The sequence below is a fragment of the Zeugodacus cucurbitae genome, chromosome 5 (genome assembly GCF_028554725.1).
Source record: "Zeugodacus cucurbitae isolate PBARC_wt_2022May chromosome 5, idZeuCucr1.2, whole genome shotgun sequence".
Lineage (NCBI taxonomy): Eukaryota > Metazoa > Arthropoda > Insecta > Diptera > Tephritidae > Zeugodacus > Zeugodacus cucurbitae.
Genome location: NC_071670.1, coordinates 18301595 through 18323899, shown reverse-complemented (window position 1 = coordinate 18323899; position 22305 = coordinate 18301595). Strand labels below are relative to the sequence as shown.

General features: G+C 31.8%; 1 protein-coding gene across 5 annotated transcripts in view; it reads left to right on the top strand.

The window, feature by feature from the left end:
• The window catches only part of LOC105218935 (phospholipid-transporting ATPase ABCA3), a 48446-nt gene that overhangs the window by 15802 nt on the left and 10339 nt on the right, over nt 1-22305 (top strand). For 2 of the 5 annotated variants that reach the window (XM_011194809.3, XM_054232215.1), the window contains exons 2-3: nt 19263-19621; nt 20772-20831. In XM_011194809.3, coding sequence (XP_011193111.2) covers nt 19392-19621; nt 20772-20831 — 290 coding nt within the window. In that variant the 5' untranslated portion in view covers nt 19263-19391. Of the gene's footprint in view, nt 1-4594; nt 5468-19262; nt 19622-20771; nt 20832-22305 lie in introns of those variants that run through there. The other 3 variants (XM_054232213.1, XM_011194808.3, XM_054232214.1) reach the window with 3 other exon arrangements.

Genomic DNA, 22305 nt, shown 5'->3' with positions numbered 1-22305 from the left:
TTCTGACGTTTTTCTTTAGTGAGTTAACCCACTTTTAGTAATTTTCAACCTAACCTTTGTATGGGAGGTGGGCGTGGTTATTATCTGATTTCTTTAGCAACTTTGTTGCGAGAGTATAAAAACATCGGATTTTTCAAAAAGGCGGATCCAATGTTGAGCGATTTTTTTTAAATGAATGAACGAATCCGAGTTTGAAACTCGTTGCATGGGGGTTTTCGTAGTACCTGATTACGAATTTGAAGTTTATTTTCAAAATGGCGGAACAATATGAATTTATTTTTAAAATGTGTCCGCTATATTGATACGACATGTTAAATTTTTCATTAATTTCTTTCTTATAAATAACTACCGGACCGGTCCGGCTTCGCACGGGTTTAAACCAACATTTCAAAAGTTATAAGTTTTTACACACTTAGGTGCTGAACACAAAGACGACGACACGACACGACGTAGCGACGGCTGACCACAAATGTCGCTTTGAAGCCTGCGTCTTGAACATTTTGAAGACGGCAGCAACATATCAAACATCAATTTCATTGTTGCCGTACTAACATTTTTCACTTCAATAAAATTTACATATTTAGTTTAAAGTGAAATTATTTACGCAAAAAATGTAAAAATTGGCGATTGTGGCTAAGGCATACATTAAATTAGGAAATCTTACAATGCAGAGGAAAAATTCTTACGCATAAAGACGAAAACGTTATAGCCGATAAATTTTAAAATGATTGATAGACATTATTGTAGATCTGTATTAAGCGTAAATCATCATAGTTTGTAAAACTTTGATTTTTTTAATCGTATATTGAAGAAAGTAACAAATGACCAAATTTCATAGTTGGCTTTATCTTGGCTTTGGTGACGATATTGATTACCTTCTTCACAGCCAATCTTGTTCTTTTGCAAAGTTTGATGTTGATTTATGTTACGCAGCATGATGACAACTCACACTACTTTTAATTGCATGTGAGTGGGGATAGTCCAGCAATTTAAAATAGTCTGTGGGATAATTGAATACGTCATCCTGGTTTGTAGCTGTGTCAATTCTCCTTTAACGAAATTCTAAATTGTCGCAATAAGATCAAAGAGATCCTTGTTTTTTTACCACCAATATAGGTCATTCAATCAGCCATTTATGTTTATTATATTATGGTTTCATGTCAGAAAAAACACGATGAATAAGCTCCTCTTTCGAGACCATGAAGTGACAGAAACCCGTTAAAAATGTTATTAATCCATCGAGGTGTCAACCATTTGCAACTATTTCTACAATCGCAGCAACAATATCATAGTTGGAAAAACACTCGTATGTTATTTGTTAATTGGCGATTCTTTATGTGTGCCACAAATTAGATGATTTTAGGAATGTGATTAGTTCGTCAGCAACAGTTGATCCAGGAATAGTCTGGCGAAAATCACCTGCCCACAGAATCATGGCTTCACCAAAAATATTTTCGTTGTCGCGTAAATCTTTTAAAGTCCTGTGCAGTACCTCCAGCGACTTGAATATCTGGAAAATCTTCTTTATAGCTCTGTTTTTTGGCGATTTTGCAGACTGGTGTTTCGATGATTTGCAATTTAGGAGTAGTTTCAAGGCCGAATTGCCGTTTTTCCCATTATAACCGTGCGTTGAAAATGGGTGAAATCGGTTCAGGAATTACCTCAACCCTCATATACTATATATGCTGATTTTCGGTATTCTATTGGACTTTATTTCAAATTGTGTGTAATAAAATTACATGAATAAATTGCAAGAGTATAAAATGATCGGTTGCCTTTCCCTACTTGTTACAAATTGTTTTGGGCTATCGACACAGCCTTATACAATTGAACAATGATAAAAATATTTTAACAAAGCAACAATGACAACTTTCAAAATATTATTATTTTTTGTTTTGTGTTTTTTTATAATTTTGTTGTCAATTCAAATAAAATCATTTTCTTGTTATCTTCCTCACAATTTTTCGATATATACTTACTTTCTAATCCTTCCCTGGCCTTCCATAAATATTTCAAAACTAAAATTAGCCAGAACGGTTTGACCCTTCTCGACTTTTTTCGAGACTAACGACACAAATTGTTTGTATGGGTGATTAGGGAAATTGTGGATTTAAGACTTTTTCAAGCAATTTTTCTAATTTTTCTCTCCGTAAGAACCATCCCGGTACCTCTAAAAACATTCTAAACAAAGAATTTGCGAAATCGGTTCAGCGGTTCTCGAGTTATGCGCTTAGCAACACATTTTGCGATTAATTTTTATATTATAGATGAGCTAAAACTTGATTACGACCTCTAGTCTTTGGTATCCATTGTCTTTCACTCTGATTATGAAGGCGTTGGGAACGCTCAGAGCTCGACGCCCTAGTGCGAGCTTGTATATTATTAACCGAAACCCTCACCTGTGAACTATTTCCAGAAAAATGAGATTCTAGCAATAAATATAGCCTATGTTACTCGGGGTGAGTGTATCTTTTCAATGGTGAAAGAATTTTTGAAATCGGCACAGTAGTTTTTGAGTTTATTCATTACAAACATACATACAAATCTTTCCTCTTTATAATAGTAGTATAGATATTATTTAATTTTTGGAAGGCATAAAACAAATAACAAGCTAATTTTAAGAGAGTTAGTTGTTGACAATTCTAAAGTGGGCACATTTCTAATTTTGAGAAACGCGGCAAGTTTCCTTTTCTATAAGTTTCTTTAATATTTTCATACTCATGAAACTATAATTGATAGGTTTGCCTCAATTAATTCCTTTATTTGGCTATACCTCGACAGCCAGACTGCCAATATACAGTTATATACACATATTTTATTTGCTTCCATATGCTTAATAACTGCAACTTTTGAAAAAAAAAACATTATATGATGCGTTTATTTATGAGATTGGCAATACGTTCGATACGTTTTATAAATATTGCAGTGAATAGCTAATCAAATAATTTTATTGTTTTATTTCTGCGGCGTACCACGTTTTATGTGTGTATGTATGGCTGTATGTGAATGCATATATGTACGTGCTATATTTTGATTTGAATATATAAGTCTGGAGAACAAAATGCAGTTTTCTACCACTTTTTAAAAGCTCCATTACGAATTGCAACTTTTATGATATGAATATTTATTAGCATGTTTATGAATAGTCTGCGATAAATAATCATAAATAATTAAAAAAAAAAAACAGTTTAATCTGTTTACAATCGGAGTAAATAAAAGACTATATACAAATATGTATATACATATGTGTAAAAAGTCTTTGGCCTAACTTTGATCTCGACGGCTAATCGACATAATGACATAAAAATAAGATTTTAGTCAATAAAAGAGTGTAGTATTAAACAATCTCACCGCATCTTATACTGTATGTACTGTACAAACGTATGTATATATTTTTGTCAGAACTTTTCCGACTAATATTCGTTTAATAAAATAGCGAACGTTTGATTGATTCTAAAATAAGTCTTTCAAGACCGAACTTTATTCGCTGGATTGACATTGATCGATGTCCGACTGCTACAATAAATAAAATATCGAATAATCAAGATTTCGTTATACAACGTTGAAAAAATGTAGGTGCAGATAATCGCTATAAACGGAATGACTAAAACTCTATAGCTGCTGGGTCTGTTCGTTGATTGATATGAGGAAACAGTATATCATGGAAATCGACTTTGTTCTTTTATTAATCCATATTAATATTATAAATGCGAAAGTAACTCTGTCTGTCTGTTACTCTTTCAAGCATAAACGGCTGAACGGACTTTGATGAAATTTGGTATGGTGATTTAGCTCTTGGTTGCGACTAAATGAGGCCAAATTTCGACCCAACCCAATCACATGAAAATTTTAACGAGAAATGGTTACCATTTCTCTGAATTTCTTCATCAGATACATAGAGCTCCACATATTGTGTTACTCAAAATAGGTAAACTGACTTTTTATTAACACCACTTTGACTTTGCTTAGAAATTAAGGAATAAAACGAAAGGTTTCGGCTCTTTTAGACTCTTCTGATAAAGAAGAAGCTTAGCTGTTCCATCGTACGAAAATTATGAGTTAGGAAAACTTTTTAGTTCTTATTGATTTGCTGTTGCTATTTGGAAACTGTCAATTAATTAAAACAGCGCTTAATTGTAGTTTAAATGTATGAATGAATGTACATATATACACACATGCATAAAAATATTATGAAATTCCATAGAACGCATGAATATGCCAAAACTGCATTCTCACTTAGCTACAAAAATACATATGTGTATGTATGTATCTACTATTTATAAAAATAATTTTTCTAATGCCGAAAGACGCACCCAATCCATTTCCTTCTATTACTTCAAACGTAAACAAATTGAGAGTCGCTGCGCAAAAGTGCACTCAAGGTTATTTTTATATAAATATACACATATCTATGTATGTATGTATGTACATAGAGACATATAAAATCACATAAATATTTCTAGAAATGCATATTGCATTTGAGTGACTAGCGCCACATACCAAACAATGCAATGTGTAGAGCGCCAAAAGTGCGGCGTGCAACTTTTCTCCAACAGCCTCGAAAGCTCTAGTCACCATATACGGGCCAAAAGAGTGTAACAATCAGCTGATTGGCTGACATACAACCATATGAAACTATCTCAATGTATGACGTACACGTGTGTCTCCACTAACATTGGCACTGATTCTCTCATAGCCGACCTTGGTAATGGCGCTCTCAAAGTTCTACAAGCACATGAGTACTTAGTAGTGTTTTGTCTCCGTTAGAGCTTATTTAGGTTTAAAAACGTCTGTATGTTAGCATATATTCACATATTGTACGTATGTATGGGATTTTCAAAATGACATCAGTTCGCCTTCAATTTTATGACCACGTTGGTTAGAACTTCTGCTAGGAAAATAGTTCAGTGCGCTTCCGAGTGTAGTGCCGGTCAGTTGTGCCGTCTTTCGGCAATCCGTCTACAAAAATAGTTGATCAAACTACTTGTGTAGCGACTGAATATTCATACAAGTGTTCATTTCAAAAATAATATACATAAATATATTATAAAAGTAATCTAAGTATCTAATTTATTTATACTTTGATTTCGTGTTGCAAGACTGATTCACAAGCATTTTGACATTTCGCGTTGCATTTCTACACCTCATACATAAATAAATAAATATATAAATACATACATACATATTTGTATAATATGTCGGGATTTTATTTTTCGCTTTGACAGTCTGACGTATTCATATTACCAAAACAAAATAAACACGAAGTGGAAAGTAAAAACAAACGTGTTGGCAGCGGCGAACATTAATTGCTGAATTGGCAAGAATTGTAAATAAAAGATAATATTGTGCTTAAAGTATATAGTCTTTAAGTAGTGAATTTACGAAGGAGTGTATGCAAAGCAAACGATAAAATAGTTGATTGAACTGATTGTCAAAAAAAGTTGGATTGGAAGAAAAACAGAAAAAGGTAATTACATTTGTGGAGCAAACCGAAAATTGGTAGACATACATATGTACGAAGTATGTCCTTGAAAATTGGCTGAAAACACTTCAAATAGGATAATTCACATCCTATACAGCCATAATTAATCTAATCTACACAGTAACTAATACTGTATATTAAAAGTATGTGTGGTTTATTAAATATTAAAAAAAAAGTATTTTTTGACAAATTTCGTATGAATAAAAAGTTGTTTTGATTTTAAAAGCTGTTTCTTTTTCGTAAGCTTTTGAAATATTGTTTTATGAAAGTGATGTGGACTAAGCTCTTCTATAGTGTGTATTAAAATTATTAAATTGTTAGAAATGCCGAGGAAGCTAAATAAGGTCCTTGAAAATATGTTACTAAAAGTTATAAGAAGAAAACGTTCTTAAAGTGTTAGGGAGTGCTAGAAATTGGCAAAAAAACGATTAAAACTTTTTTGTTTTGTTTGTTTCTCAAAAAATTTACTTAATTATATTGAAAGAAGGTTATTATTGCATATTAATTATGCAAAATTTTTAAAGCACATCCTTCATTTAAAAATAATATCTATATCCGCAATTTTACCCATAAGTGCTATAAAGAACATTTTTACTAGTTTCAAGTTTCAAGTCAACCATATGTACAATATGAGTTAGTGAAAAAATCAATTCAAGCTTTATATAAAATATGGAGAGGGATTATAAACCCTTTCCATAATTATCGGAAACTGTTTACCTCACATAAAATACTTTTTATATACATATGTACTTATCGTAATACTTTATTGTAATATATTAATAGTATTGAAGAAATCCGCTATATAGGAGATTATCAAGTCAAGTAAAGTTTTGATTTTACAAGTACGATAAACGTGTATATACATATGTACATACATTTATCTTTAAGAAACGTGACTAAGGAAATTTTTTTAGTATGAGTCAATATGTCGGCTTCAGAAATACAGCACTTTCAAATACGTGGCTGTAATGCTTATTAAATTTTCTACATATAATAACAACCTATCTTGTGGTTCAATTGTATATAGACAGACATACAATAATATTCGATTCGAATTTTTTTCGAAATCACAAATTTGATGTTTAAACTAGCACTAGGAAATGCAAGTTTATTCCTTTCTAACCAATTCAATTCAAACTAAAAAATTTAAAATGTTATTCATCCTGCTGCTCAATTCCATCAATATTGCTCAATTTGATACAAGATATCTCAATTCTTTCTGCAGATATCCGTGTTGCCTTCATACACTGGCTAAATTTATATTTCAGTATTTCTTGAGATCTTTATCTAATATATAAAATTCTCGTGTCACGGTGTACGTTATTGAACTCCTCAGAAACCGCTCGACCGATTTTCGTGAATCTTAGCGTGCATATCGGCTAGGGTGGAGAATCGGACAACATCTATTTTTCATCCTCCTAAATGTTAAGGGTGGTCCATCCCTAAATTTTTTTAATTTTCCGCGAAGAAAATTAAAATTTTTTTAAAATAGAGAAGTTATTGGTTGTTGAAGTTCAAACCGATCTGGCTAATTTTAGTCTTGAAATATTCGTGGAAGGCCAGAAAAAGATTATAAAGTGAGTAAATATGGAAAAATTGCGAGGAAGATATCAATAAGAGAATTTAATTCGAGTTGACAAGAAAAATATAAAAGGAGAAAACAAAAAAATAATATTTTGAAAGTTGTCATTGTTGCTTTGTTAAAATATTATTGTTATTGTTCAATTGTATAAGGTTGTGTCGATAGCCCAAAACAATTTGTAAAAAATAAGGGAAGGCTAAGTTCACGTCCAACCGAACATTTTACACTCTCGCAATTTATTGCTGTAATTTTATTAAGATAACACACAATATGACCTATATATTCGGCATAAAGTCCAATAGAAAATCATCATATATAGTATATGAGGGCTGATGTAATTCCAGAACCAATTTCACTCATTTTCACCAAGGTTGCAAGGTTTCCAAGGTTAACGGGAATAGGCACCTGTTAGTAGGCAAACAAACGGCACATTCGGCCTTGAAATTACTCCTAAATTGCAAATGAACGAAACACCAGTCGGCAAAATCGCTAAAAATAGCACTATAACGAAGATTTTCCAAATATTCAAGAAGTCGCTGCAGGTACTGCACAGGACTTTAAAAGATCTTGATTGTCGATAAATGTTTTTGGTGGAGCCAGGATTCTGTTAACAGGTGATTTACGCCGGACTCTTCCAATTATTCCTGGATCAACTGTTACTGACGGGCTAATCGCATGCCTAAAGTCATTTAATATGTGGCGATACATAAAGAATCGCCAATTAACAACTAACATATGAGTGTTTTTGCAACAATATCAAATTGCGATTGTAGAAGTAGTTGGCAGTTGACACCTCGATGGATTAATAGCATTTCCATCATATTTCTGTCACTTCATTGGCTTGGAAGAGAAGATTTCCTGACATGAAACCTCAATATGATAACCATAAATGAATGATTGAATGACCTATATTGGTGGTAAAAAAACAAAGATATCGATGATCTTAATGCGACAATTTAGAATTTCGGTCCAGGAGAGTTGACACAGCTACAAACCAGGATGACGTAGTCAATTATTCCAAACTATTTAAAATTGCCTGTACTATCACCACTCACTTTGCAATTAAAAATAGTGTGAGTTGTCATCATGCTGCGTAACATAAATCGACCTCGAGTAATCAATATCGTCGCCGAAGCCAAGATTGGACCAACTTAATTTAATGTATACCTTAGCCACAGCAACGTGTGGCCGGGTCTGCTAGTACATAATTATGTACCGTTATTTGAACAAAACTTGTATACTCTGTGTAACAATTACTTTCTAGTTATTTAAAATGGTATAAACTGATCGATAATTTCACTTACTCCTATAAAAAATGCTTAATTTAGTGGATTTCATAAGACTATTTTTTGGTTGGTTCTGATAGTAAGCTGCTGTAAAAGTAAAGAAATAAAGCTATAAACTAACGCGCTAATATATGTATAATATAACTGACAACTTTAAATTTTGCCATGTCATGCATGGGCGATATGATTACATTATGGTAGACAGCTAATCAGCCGGGAAGTTGGTATTTTGTTCGAAGTTGACGTCGAACAAGATATCTTTGTTCCACTTTGGGGAATAGATGAATTCTTATACAACTGAAGAACGGACACATGTGACTCAATTATTTGTTTATGTTTTTATTACATGCAAACCGTTGGACGAAAATAGGAATTATAAATTTGCGAAAATTCTACTTTGCCGATTCAGTATGTATTGAATAGCCAGCCACGGCGCGCGTTAGTTTTTAATATGCAGTGCGTTCGATAGTGTTTACATTTGTAGGTGTAGAGGCTTGTGTGTGTGAAAATAATTGTTATCCGATCAATGCATGTGTACAGAAGTTAGTAGTCTAAACGTGTGTATGTATTTTTTAACGACAGAATAAAAGCGCGTTAGACTTGTGTACATACATACATACGTACAAATAAATGTTGCAAGTATGCGATGGTATCGCACAATAATTAAATGAAATTTTATTATTTTCTCATGCTATATGCATGTGTGTACTGTCTAAGTCATACATATATATAATGTATGTTTGTAGAATTGATAGATGATGAATGTACAATGTTGATTACGGATTACATACATTTAATTCGAAGTTTGTGAAGGTATGACTAACCTGTAGGAAAATAAAATGTGTTAGGAATGGTGAAATTTGTACTTACAACAACAAATGTATTATTTTTCCAGTGAAATTAAAAAAAAAATAAAATTAAAAAAAAAATAACGGGAATTGCCAAATTTGAAATTTCACTGGTTTTTTGCTTGGTCAAAACTAATACTGTAATGATGCCCCAACTAAAATACGCGCCGAACATAACTCCGAGTGACTTTTTCCTTTTTCAAAAAAGAAAGAGAACCTGAGAGGACTATCGTTTTACAAGAATAAGAGAAATCGCTGCAAGAGCCAAAGCCTATCCCAAAAATCGTGTTTGAGAAGTATTTCCACGATTTCAAGAATTGCTGGCATAAGTGCATAATATCGAATGTGGAGAATTAAAGGCGAATATTACCGTTATTGTTGAACATATCGCATATGCATATGTATACCAAGTCGAGCTATTTCTTTCTGTTTCGGAAACATTTAAATTGATGCTAAAAACATTAGGAATCGAATGTTCGTACTTAGAAATCAAATTTAAAAACAATACAGATATGCATTGGAATTTATTCTTTTTTGCCGAAATATTTCGACTGTTCGAAATGCAGGAAACCCTATTTTGAATAAAAAATATTCCAAAAAGTGTAAAAGTTTTAAGGTATTTTGCTAATAAAATAATAACAAGTCTAAAAACATTAATGATATCATAGGGTTGATAATGTGAAATTAATATATTTGGTAAAACAATTTTTTCATGAAAAATTCTATAAATCATTTCATAACACTGTATAAACCTCGGCTGGGTATAAAAGCAAACTAACTTTTTCCGGGAGATTTAGTCATAAGTTAAAAGTGTGTGCTCTATGATTTTTTTGAAGTTAGCCTCCAATATCGAAATATTTGCCTTCGAAGTTCGAAAAATACCCTTTAAAAATATTATTAATTACAGGATATAGCGACTCAAAAATCCAAAATGTGGATATAAATTTTCGAAAAAATAAAAGCAAACTAGTCCAGATTTTGATTATATTTAATTTCAATATAAATCTTCCAGTAAAAAACACTTAAATGAGAAATTATATATCTTTGAATTATTTTTTTCAAAAATTGTGCCAGTAAGTTAACCACAATGGCACGCTTATTAACTAAAAATTTCCAGCAGGGTATTGTTTTTCGCACACGCAACTTATGCATGTTTTTGTATATACATACATATATATAATGTTGAACAGGCATATTAAGGTGGTTAGTAATAATTTTGTGAGGAAGGAAGCATATCTGCGAGATTCTAGAATCAACGTCAGTCGTAGAAGACATCGTCAAATGTCAATATATAAATCCTGGAAGAGAGAAATTTAAGTATTTTCTTCTTACTCCCAAAAATGGCAAAATTATGTCTATTTTGAGGGATATAAACTGGCCCAACCCCTTAAACAAGTTTTCTGGATACCTGTATTAATATTATTCAAAGTGCTTGCTACTCTCCGAAGATATAATTTGGTCTTAGAATCCAGGGTTTTTCCGTCCTTGTAAAAAAATAATAGACTGCAAGGCACATAAAATTATCCATAGTTAGTTCATAAAATAATATATTAAACCACCAATAATATTAATGATGAAGAGTGCACTTCAAAGTCATTTATTACTGTTATGTAACAAAATGTATATCTTTATTGCAATTTTTACGAGTCTTTGCAATTTGTACACTCTCTTTTTGGTATTCTTTGCATTCAACACTGTCCCTAATGTAGTATCTATATACTGGAAGGAAGGTCTTAATATCCACGTATTCATATACAGATATATGCATTTACTTTGTATATATGGTATTTACATATGTGTTGAAAGAAATTCTCATTATCTGTGAACTTGCACCTGAATGAACGTTTGCCAAGGATTCAATTGTAGTTGTTAGTCATAAATAATCTATAATCGACAAGTTCAAAGTTTCAGACTCAATCTATACACAAGAAACTGTCATATTGGGTTAGTGACTGGAATCCTGAAACAGTGTTAACACCATAACTTATTTTTAGGTTATCGAGATCTAAGAATATTGACATACAAAAAAATAATATTTTCCTATAAAACTAAAAGCAAAGATTTTCGAACGGAAGAAAATTCTTAAGTGAGCGGGATTTAATATATTACCGAGTTATGATTTCTTCACTGATCTGAAAAGTGTGTTGGACTTTTCAAATATTTCTCGTAGAATAACGTATTAGTGATGTTTAAACTTAAACGAAAATGACAAATCAGCTGATTTGCATAGTTAACCGCAGAAATATGAAAAAGAGGTCGGGAACACCAGCTTGACCTAAAGTTTTATACACCATTGAATTAAGAGGAAAATGTGGATATTTTGGATTTTTAAGTGGGTATATCCTGTAATTAATATTATTTTTTAAAGCCTTATTTCGAACGTCGAATCAAAATTTTTTGCTTGTGGAGGCTAACTTCGAACATCGAAGAATACACCCCTTTTATTTATGATTTAATCTCCTGAAAATATTTTTTGGTCATCTACCAAAAAAGAGTCGATTTTGTCGTGTAGTGTTATTAAGAGAGTTATCTTAAGAATTTCGATTATTAATTTTAAGTTAACAAATATTGCCGCATTGGCTTAAAAAAATGTGTAATCCCGAAATACCGTTATTCGCATCGCTGTTCAGTATACATACACATATTTGTAGTTACTCGTATATCGCCCACTTATCTGGCTATCACGTGTAGTCAACTGATATCGCAATGGTCGCTAAACGAAAAAGTCAAAGAACTTCCAAATAGCTCAGCAGACTCATATTGTATTTAAATATTAATCAATAATGTAGTTGGAGTATAATAAATAGCGTTATTATGTATTTATATGGACTTATTGATGAATGAAGAAAAGTAATAGTAGGTGTTTCGGACAAATTTTTAATTTGTACGATTAAAAACTGTTCCGTATGCGTGCACTTTTATAATACTTGTTATCGTTTATTTTGTAGGGTGATTATGTTAAAAGGATAATAGAGTCAAGAACTGAAGTTCCTATAGTACATAATTAAAAACCGAGTGGGGTTGCACTCCGGGAGTGCAGGCAGAAGTGAAAACTTGAACTTATGGCGCGTTGGGCACTTTTTTGGGTGAGAATTTTTAGGTGCGCTCGCGACATGAGAAATTGTACCAAAAAAATAAATTTTTTCAAAGCAATGTGTGCACTTTTTGAATGGACATGAAGTATAATAATATAGAAACTATATTCGAAGGAAGTGGTTTTATTTAAATGAGTAAATATTAGTAAATAGTAAATGCAAAATTGATCAATTCTCATCCATAATTTCAATGAGAATTGAGGTATATAAGGCACATCTCTGGTAGATGGACCAGCGATTTGAGGAGGTACACTTTGTTGTACAAACGTTTGGTCATTTGATAATAAATTTAACGTTCTTCGTTTATCTATATATCGTTTACAATAATCTTTGTTCGCTTGTTTCGCCAAGTCTGACTTATGTGGGTGTTTCTCTCTATAGCGATTATCATATTCTTTTCTTTTTTGTTTTCTTTTTTCTACTTCATCCTCATAAGTGGAGTCATCTATCGAGTATTTTCTTTTAATCAAAAATAAAAGTGTAAGGGTTTACCTGCTTTTCCGGCTTTCCCATAATTTTTAGCGATTTTCCTACCGTCGATTCACGTCCCTAGTGAAATTCTCTACTAAATTGAGTATATTTTCTATTTTTCGGGTTTACCTACTTTTCCGGCGTCCCATAATTTTTAGCGATTTTCCAATCATCGAATCACGTCCCTAGTGAAATTCTCTAGTAGAATGAGTATATTTTCGATTTTTCAGGTTTTCCTACTTTTCCGGCTTTCCGATAATTTTTAATTCTTAGCTGAAATGAGCATAGAGTTGATTTTCCTAATTTCCCAAAATTTCGAGATTTTCTGTAATTTAGTAAAAATTTATCAATTTCAAACTTTAAATGCAGCGCCTTTTAAAACGCTAGCGTAAGAAAAAACCGAAGAAAGAGACAGCTGATATATACCAATGCGTATACAATAGTATTGTACACTATTGTAAACATATATGTACCCCACGTGTTCTCATTTTTTAGATGATTTTATTTAATAACGTGTTGCATTTGTTTATGTATCATGTACGTAACAAAATTTACCAAATAAAATAATAATTTACTTATGTGATGACGAGCAGCAGTTGTAATAATGTATACAAAATATAATAACATTATAGTATACAAAAGCACTACAACATTTTTTTATTAATTCTATTAACATTTTAGATTTGTTTTTTAACACAATACCATAGCAACAACACAACTCAAATGAAAGGTTTAAATAAAGAAATTTTCCGTTTAATATTCATTTATAAAATAAATATAAACAAGTAAGGACGGGCTAAGTTCGGGTGTAACCGAACATTTTATACTCTCGGAAGTTAATTATTTAACTTTATTTATATTATATAATACACAATTTGACCCACATATTCGCCATATATATTGTATAAAGTCCATTGAAAGTTGGAAACCATAATATTAGGTTAGAAGCACCGAGGTCCTCGTGTTCGATATATGGGGCCTTAAAAACCTATGGTCCAATTTCGGCGATTTTTTAGAATGGGACTGCCACACTATAAACATAGTATTTGTGCAAAGTTCTGCACCGATATCTTCACTAGTGCTTACTTTATATATTGTAAAGTAAACGATTCAGATCGTCTTCAAAGTTCTGGTATATAGGAAGTAGGCGTGGTTGTGAAGCGATTTGGCTATTTTGACAACATATCATTGGAATGTAAGGAAACTATTACAAACCAAGTTTCATTGAAATCGGTCGAGTAGTTCATGAGATATGGGGCCTCATGCATAAAACGTGAGCTTGAGCTCGGACTCGATTTTTTGAGTAAAAGGTGCTTGTCGTATGCATAATAAAATTTGATGTGTTTGCTTTTTCTCGCTGCTTCGGTTTGATCTCATCTTGCTCAGTTTGAACGAAGTTAGATGAGCTAGTGCTCATTGTCATATGCATAAAAACAAGCTTTTGCTTTCTTTTGTGAGCTCTTGCTCAAATTTTGTTGAGGCTGCCTTATAGTTGACTCGCGTACACTCGGAGTCGCGTTTTTGAGGAGTCAGAAGAATAACATAGTGGTGCCCTCAGTAACATTGATAAAATTTGACTAAATTTAATATTTTGTGCAGATCCTGTATTCCAAACTGGTATAATCACAAAGTTGCTACGAGAGTATAATAGTTTTGTTCACAAACTAAACGAGTTAGATATAGAGTTATACATATATACCAAAGTGATCAGGGTGACGAGTAGAGTTCAAATCCGGATATCTGTCTTTCTGTCCGTCCGTCCGTCCGTCTAACTTGAGTAAAAATAGTCACATATCTTGTTTAAAATTGGTACACGTGTTTCTTGGCACCATAGGAAAGTTGTTTTCGAAGGTGGGCTAAATCGGACCACTGCCACGTCCACAAAATGGCGGACCCCGAAAAGGCAAAAAGTGCCATAACTAAGCCATAAATAAAGCTATGAAAGTAAATTAGGTTATTTTTGTACATATCTCGTAAACTACTAAAGCTATACCAACCAAATTTTCTACAACCATTTCTTTTAATCGGATTATAACCATGCCCACCTCCTATACAAAAGTTATGTTGAAAACTACTAAAAATGCTTTAATTCAGTAAGGAAAACCACCAGAAATTTCATTAAAAAGATGGCACAGAAGAGCTGCACTTAAAATGGTATACAAAATTTTAAATGGGTGTGGTACCACTTATGGGTCCAAAACCTTATCACAGAAACTAATCCTCCAATTCCAATGAAATTCGGTTCATATTAATTTCCTGCCATCCCAATAATATGTTGTGAAAATAGGCCAAATCGGTTGTGAAGTCAATCTGAATCGTTTACTATAAAGTAAACACTAGTGAAGATATCGGAACAGAACTTTGCACAATTACTACATATTTAGTGTGGCCCTTCTAAAAACCGAAATTGGACCATAAGTTTAAAATTTATAGGGAATATTTTTCTTCTAATAATATGTCTCCGTGACAAAAATGGGTTAAATCGGGTCATAACTTCACCTAGCTCCCATATATCTAATATTAAGGTTTCCAACTTTGAATGTACTTTATACCATATATATGTCGAATATGTGAGTCAAATTGTGTGTTATAGAATAACATTAAATGATTAATCGCAATTTAGAGAGTATAAAATGTTCGGTCACACCCGATCGTAGTGCTTTCCCTGTTAATTTAATTTTTGCTCAATTTCTTTTACACATGTTTATAGTATTTTTTTTTTTTTAATGCTTGGTAATTTACCCTTTTCTAGCAAATATTTAGTTTGTTTTAGTTTTTCTACTAATAATTTAGAAAGGTCGTAAGTTTCTATTTTATTATTATTATTTGATCCTACTTCTACTTCACTTTCACTTGACGACACGTTCGAACTTCTATAACAATTAGATGTTTGATCTCCTTTTGCTCAAGTAATTGCAATTTGTTTGAACTCATTTTTATGCATACGAAATTTAGAAAAAGCTGTTGCTGTTTGATCGAACTCGACTTACGAGCAATTGCTCACATGCCTCAACTCAGCGCTTTTACTCGTTTTTATGCATGAGGCCCATGGTTTTTGACCCATAAGTGGGCGACGCCACGCCCATTTTCCATTTTGTAAAAAAATCTGAGTGCAGCTTCCATCTGCCATTTCTCATGTAAAATTTAGTGTTTCTGACGTTTTTCTTTAGTGACTGCAGAAAGTTTGGTTTATATAGCTCTATATAGCTTTATTATAGGCTTAGTATCTGTCGCGAAAACGGCTGAAAATGCTCACCCACAAAAGTGCCCAACGCGCCATAAGAAGTTTTCACTTCAAAAATTTAAAAGGCACACTTGCGTATCGGATATTTACGGTTTAAGTCGGGGAAATTAACTATGTGTTTGAAATTGGACATAAAGAATAATATGAAACTAAAATCCGATTCGACATTAGTTGGAACCATAAATTCGCATACGTTTCTGTGAACATATCCAGTTCGCTCACACTCTTCATTCAAATTGTCGACTGGTAATGGTTCATTCTCTTATCGAGCAAAGCTAATAAATATCGTGATTGCGCTCATTTGACTATGAGCAAAGGCGTGTGTCCATTTCAAAATTATGGGAGTGTTTTCTATATGAATGTGCAGTAAAGAAGGTCAAGGTGATTCTGTCCGCCCACAATGTCAAGGAGAAGGTGATTTGCAATGCAAACGGTGTGAATTACTGGTAGCCTTCAAAAGGTCGAAAAGCGCGGCAAATATTATTTTTACACATGTCAAATTGTAACGACATTGTTAACGTATTGACGAGCTTGAAAAAACATATGTTCGAATTTTCTTGAGTCAAATTGAATGAGTTATTTATGTTGAGGTGCGGGAAAATGGAGAAAATATAGATTTTCTGTAGAGGTACATATGTAGCCATATTTATTTGGTATACGTCTTGCATAATACAATATCTAATCTGTAAAATCAGCTCAAGAACATAAAATATTACTAATAATTGTCAAAGAGGTTAGTCGTGACTACGATTTTAGTCCTTCAGCTCAACTGAAAGCATATAATCAAATAAATTTCGTTTCTGCAACCGGGGACGATTTTGTCAAAAATGCTACTTTTTTCAACTGATGAAGTGTATTGAAAAGCTCATAACATTGATATGAAAATTTGAAAAAAAAAAATTGAAATCGGTTGAAAATTCTTTCGGCAAACTAATAGCGTTTTCTTTTCTCGATGAAAATGCTGCCTTCTTATATTTCAACATTATACACATGCTACATTACCTCTTTGAATGTGTTCCATTTTTTACATGATAAAAGAACAATAAAATGACTTTCTATTAAGTAATAAGCCGAGTACAGGGCAGAAAAAATGTTACATTTTTTGAGAAAAGAAAACGCTATAAGTCACTGCAACGACGTTATCGGAAAAACTTGATTTCGAGATAATCGCGTTCAAAGATTCAAGTACACTTTTGTCTAGTGTAGCGAAGCAAGTTTTTTCATCATACGTAGGGATGGCAAAAAAAAATTTTTAATCGATTAAATAATCAAATTATTAATTGCAAGATATAAAAAAATAATTGCAATTAATTGCAATTAATGTAAAAAAATCGAATAATCGATTAATTCCAATGTTTGCAACTTTGCGTAAAAATAAAACCAATAAAATATAGGAGACTATATTCTTATTTCAGACATTCAAATTGTGTTCGTATATACACAAAAACAAAAACGGAAATAAAATTAAAATATCGTATTAAAAATTCATTTGTCTTAGCATAAAGGAAAATATATTCATTGAAGTCAAGCAAATTTAGAAGTCTGTTCAACCAAGTTTGAAGAAAAAGCAATTTCGATAAACGTTTTGTTGTCAAACGATTGCGTTTTTCGGTCGCAGTTGCACCCGCTTTTGAGAAAAGCCGCTCAGCTCGTTCTGAGGTACCAAGTAGATGACAATACTTTTTTGAAAGTCCATACAGTTTGGGTAAACGGTTTTCATTTCTTCCCAAGCCTAAATAGTGTTTCAACTTAGTTCTAATACCTGACAATTCAAATAAAAGCTCAATTCATCTTGTGGATATGTAAAATCGGTGTCCTTCCTCCTTCTTTTGTGCACTAGAGTGCACAAAATGGTGTCAGTGTCATCATCACTTAGGGAAACATTGCCTTTACTCCTAGATTGCAGAGTCTAATTTGTACACATATATTTATATATAACTAGAAGAAATTTAAAATGTAATACTGATTGCTCCAACTTACCACCAATTTGCAGGCTACAGTTGCATGCTTTAATTTTAAATGCTGCAACATATTTTATGTGTTATTAGAAAATTTTAAATTTTTACAGCAAAGTTGACATTTAACGTAGTTATTGCTTATTTTATTAAAAAAATGTCCACACTTCGCTTTTAACTGGCGCCATTGCTCTTTAAACAACTGAACGTAAAATGCGTTTGACTTAACTGTAAATGCAGTGTTACCAGACATTCATTTGTTGATATTAAACTACGTTGACATATTAGAATTTAACTATGTTTACACCGTTTGCAATTTCGACCCTTGTATCTAACTTAGATGAACATAAAATGTATTAAATTTCAAAATGCTGTTGGCGATTATTTTGCAATTACTCGAGTAATAGTCGAGTAATTAGAAAAGGTGTTTCGATGCAATTAAATCGTAAATTGAATGAAAATAATCGATTAATTTAATCAAATGATTAATCGTTGCCATCCCTAATCATACGATACTTGAATTTACTATGAGCTAACGTGTAGATCAAATACAAAATCAATTTATTGCTAATGGTTGCTTTTTTCATTCCTTTTGACATTTTCGGCTAAGAAGACCTATACATATTAAAATAATCCAAATAAAATATTTCAACTTTTTTGGAAATTAGAATTTAATTTTTTTTATTTTTTTTTTGAAGCAAGTATCAATAAATTCATAGTAAAATAGAGGCTAAATTTCACTATGACTTTGTTAAGATTTTATGAAGATCAAATGATTAATCTGGTATTATTTGAAAATAAAAATGAACTTTGAACAATAAGAGATCTATCTATGAAAATATCAATGAAAAAAACATTGTTACGAACTGTATAGGATATCAAGAACATAATTTAGAACTTAGTTCTATACATTTTAAATTGGTTGCTTGGTTTTACTATTTCTACATAGCGATTTTTGAAACAATAGAAAAATAGAGCGGTTTGAAATTTGTTTCAAAGTTTGTGCTGATTTTACCTATATATCAGAAGCTTTACTAAGCGTCAATTTTTTTCGATTACGATAATAAATAAGCTAATATTTTCGAAATTAATGTTCTCTTAAAATACTGTCACGATGAAATCACTCAATAAAGATTAATTTTGTAACGCGCAAACAGTTCCGCAAATATCAGTTGGCTATACATATATCAGTTATTAATAGCTTTATTACATTATGAATTTTATTGCCTTATTTATGATTGTGCGTGATACTCGTTGACGATGACTTTTATAACTAAAATTTTCACTTACTATTTTCAGTCTCAACGCTTAGAAATTAAAAGTTTCAAAATACTCAGCGGTTACAAGTCACCTCACTGCATTTACTGCCTCGGTTTATACTATAACCTTATATTTACTAGTGATTAGAATACCAAAGAGCTGTACGCAATGGATGCGTCCAGCAGTAACCTGAAAGTTACCAATTGGGAGAAGTTCAAACTATTATTATGGAAAAACTGGACGCTACAATGGAATCACAAACTAGAACTGGGCGTAGAACTTGTCTTACCCGCCGTTTTCTCACTGCTATTGGTGCTGGTGCGTGTGCTGGTGGAGGTGGATACAATGGATGTGACCACCTACCCGGCATTAAATATTTCTAATTTAGATGTTTTCGAGTGAGTAGCGTAGTAGTTTGTATTTTATATCTTTATAAAAAATTAATAATAATTTGCTTTGTGTGCGAAAATTGGTGGAAAATGTGACAGCGAAAAAAATTATATGCTATTTATTGTTTGTCCTGTACTTCATTGGCTTTCAAAACTACCGAAATTTATTTACAGTATTTATTTAAATCGTACGCAAGGAATTATTATATATTACATACCATTTACAAATCAAAGTGTGATTATAAACCATGTGCTTGGAATAAGTAAATGGGAACACTGGTGGCTATAAAAGAATTATGGATATTTTTAAATATTGTATTACATACATAAAATTTTTATATAGTACAAAAGTACCACGTATAAGATTATTCTAAAGCCACACAATATACATAAATGTAATAGTCGATTAATGAATATCAATCTATGATATAAATGTTCGTGAATATTTTATTTGTTGCTGAAAAAAAAACAGTGGCTACACCCTTTGGTTGTATGGATTTAAATATGAGACTACGCGGCTTTAAAAATGTGTACAAATAATGTGAAATAAAACGAAAAATTTATACATTTTTAAATTTCTTAAATTTTTCAAATCAGTTTTATTAAATTGTAAATTTAATATAGTTTTGTAATTAATTACTGCAATGACTACATTTCTTAAAAATCGATTTAATCCCATCTATTTATTTGCCGGCAATATAATAAACAGTTATTGTTAAAAAATTGTCGAAAAGATAGAATTATACTTCTAAGAAAACTTTAAACAAGAATTACAAGTTCAAGAAAAATAGAAAATTATGTTTTATATTACAATAGTTTATGAAACCTTTGCTTTAGAGTCATAATTAATTAGTACTTTAGTTTTTTTGATTCCATTTTTTTTTTAATTATTTTGTATATCATTATATGCACAATCTTTTTAGCCATCAGTGTATATTTGACTATATAAAGGCAAGTTTTCACGCATTGCAATGAAGGCTTTAAAGTTTTTAGTACATAAATTAGGAATATAAATTAAAATTAATATTGCATTTTTTGTTTTTATTTTCTTATTAGAGTTACCTGAATTTAAAAAAAACAACTACATTATAACGCTAATTATATTCATTGTTTATAAATATATTATTATTTCTTCTATTTTACTATTAAATTTTAACAGAGAAGAATTAGCAAACGCTCGACGATTGAAGCAAATTATGGGTTTATACAAAGGGGACAGGTAAATGTTCAAATAAATAAAAAAGTAACTAACCGATTATCACACCCAATTGGCAAAAACGCACATTAAACCACAGCTGCTTGCTCTTTAAAAGTTTTATTTTTAACCTGAATTAAGAAATTTAACCTATCCACACTTTCACTAAATATTTACTTATCTACATATGAATGAATGTCTTTACAGTAGTTTTGCTATATATATGTAGTATAAACAAGTAAGGAAAGGCTAAGTTCGGGTGCAACCGAACATTTTATACTGTCGCAATTTATTGATATAGTTTTATTAAGACAACACAAAATTTGATCCATATATTCGGCATAAAGTCCAATAGAATAACGAAAATCATCATATATAGTGTGTGAGGGCTGAGGTAATTCCTGAACCGATTTAACTCATTTTCACCACCAAGGTACACTATATCCAGGACTACAAGGTCACTTAATTTTGCTAAGATATCTCACATATTATCCAATATATGCGGAATTAAGCGCACTGTATTTTTGAAAACCCTATAATTGGGTATATGGGAGCTAGGAGAAGCTATGACCCGATTTTAATAATTTTTAACAGAGACACACTATTAGAAAGAAAATATACTCTTTGAATTACATTAAAATATTTGAGAGATTTACCCATATTCTCGGTTAAAAATTACCCTCAGGCGCTGAGTACAACATGTTCGATAAACGGGGCCTTGAAAAGTTATAGTCCGACAGTATTTGTGTAAAGTTTTATTCCGCTATCTTCGTTGGTTCCTTATGTATACATTATAAAGTGAAGGAATCAGATGGAATTCAAAATTGAGTTATATGGAAAGTAGTCGTAATTGTAAACCGAGTTCGACAATTTTCCATCCGTGTTATGTACCGAATTTCATTGTAATCGGTCGAGTAGTTCTTGAGATATGGTTTTTGACCCATAAGTGGTCTACGCCACGTCCATTTTCCATTTGGTAAAAAAATCTTAGAGCGGCTTTCTTCTGTAATTTCTTCTGTAAAATTTAGCGTTTCTGACGTTTTCCATTAATGATTTAACGCACTTTTAGTAATTTTCAACCTAACCTTTGTTTAGGAGGTGGGCGTGGCTATTATCCCATTATATCAATGTTTGGTTTATATAGCTTTATTGGTTTGCGAGATATTCACATAAAACTTACTTGGGGCCGGGGCCACGCTGATCATTATGATATATATAAACCTATATCTAACTCGATTAGTTTTATGACTTACAAACAAACAAAAAAAGCAAAAGAACCAACTTAAGTCTTCAAAACGTTGTACATACATACTTCACCTTCTTTGTCTTTTCTTAAACCTAACTAGAGAAAAATTAAACTACATGAGTAGCTTTGACTTCTGGTTTGACAACTAAACCTCTATGAAATCTTTTACATATATCTAAAATACATCCTATAATAAGCCTATACAGCCTTGACAAATGTTTTTTTGGTTTTGAGAATGGCTGACATCAGCAG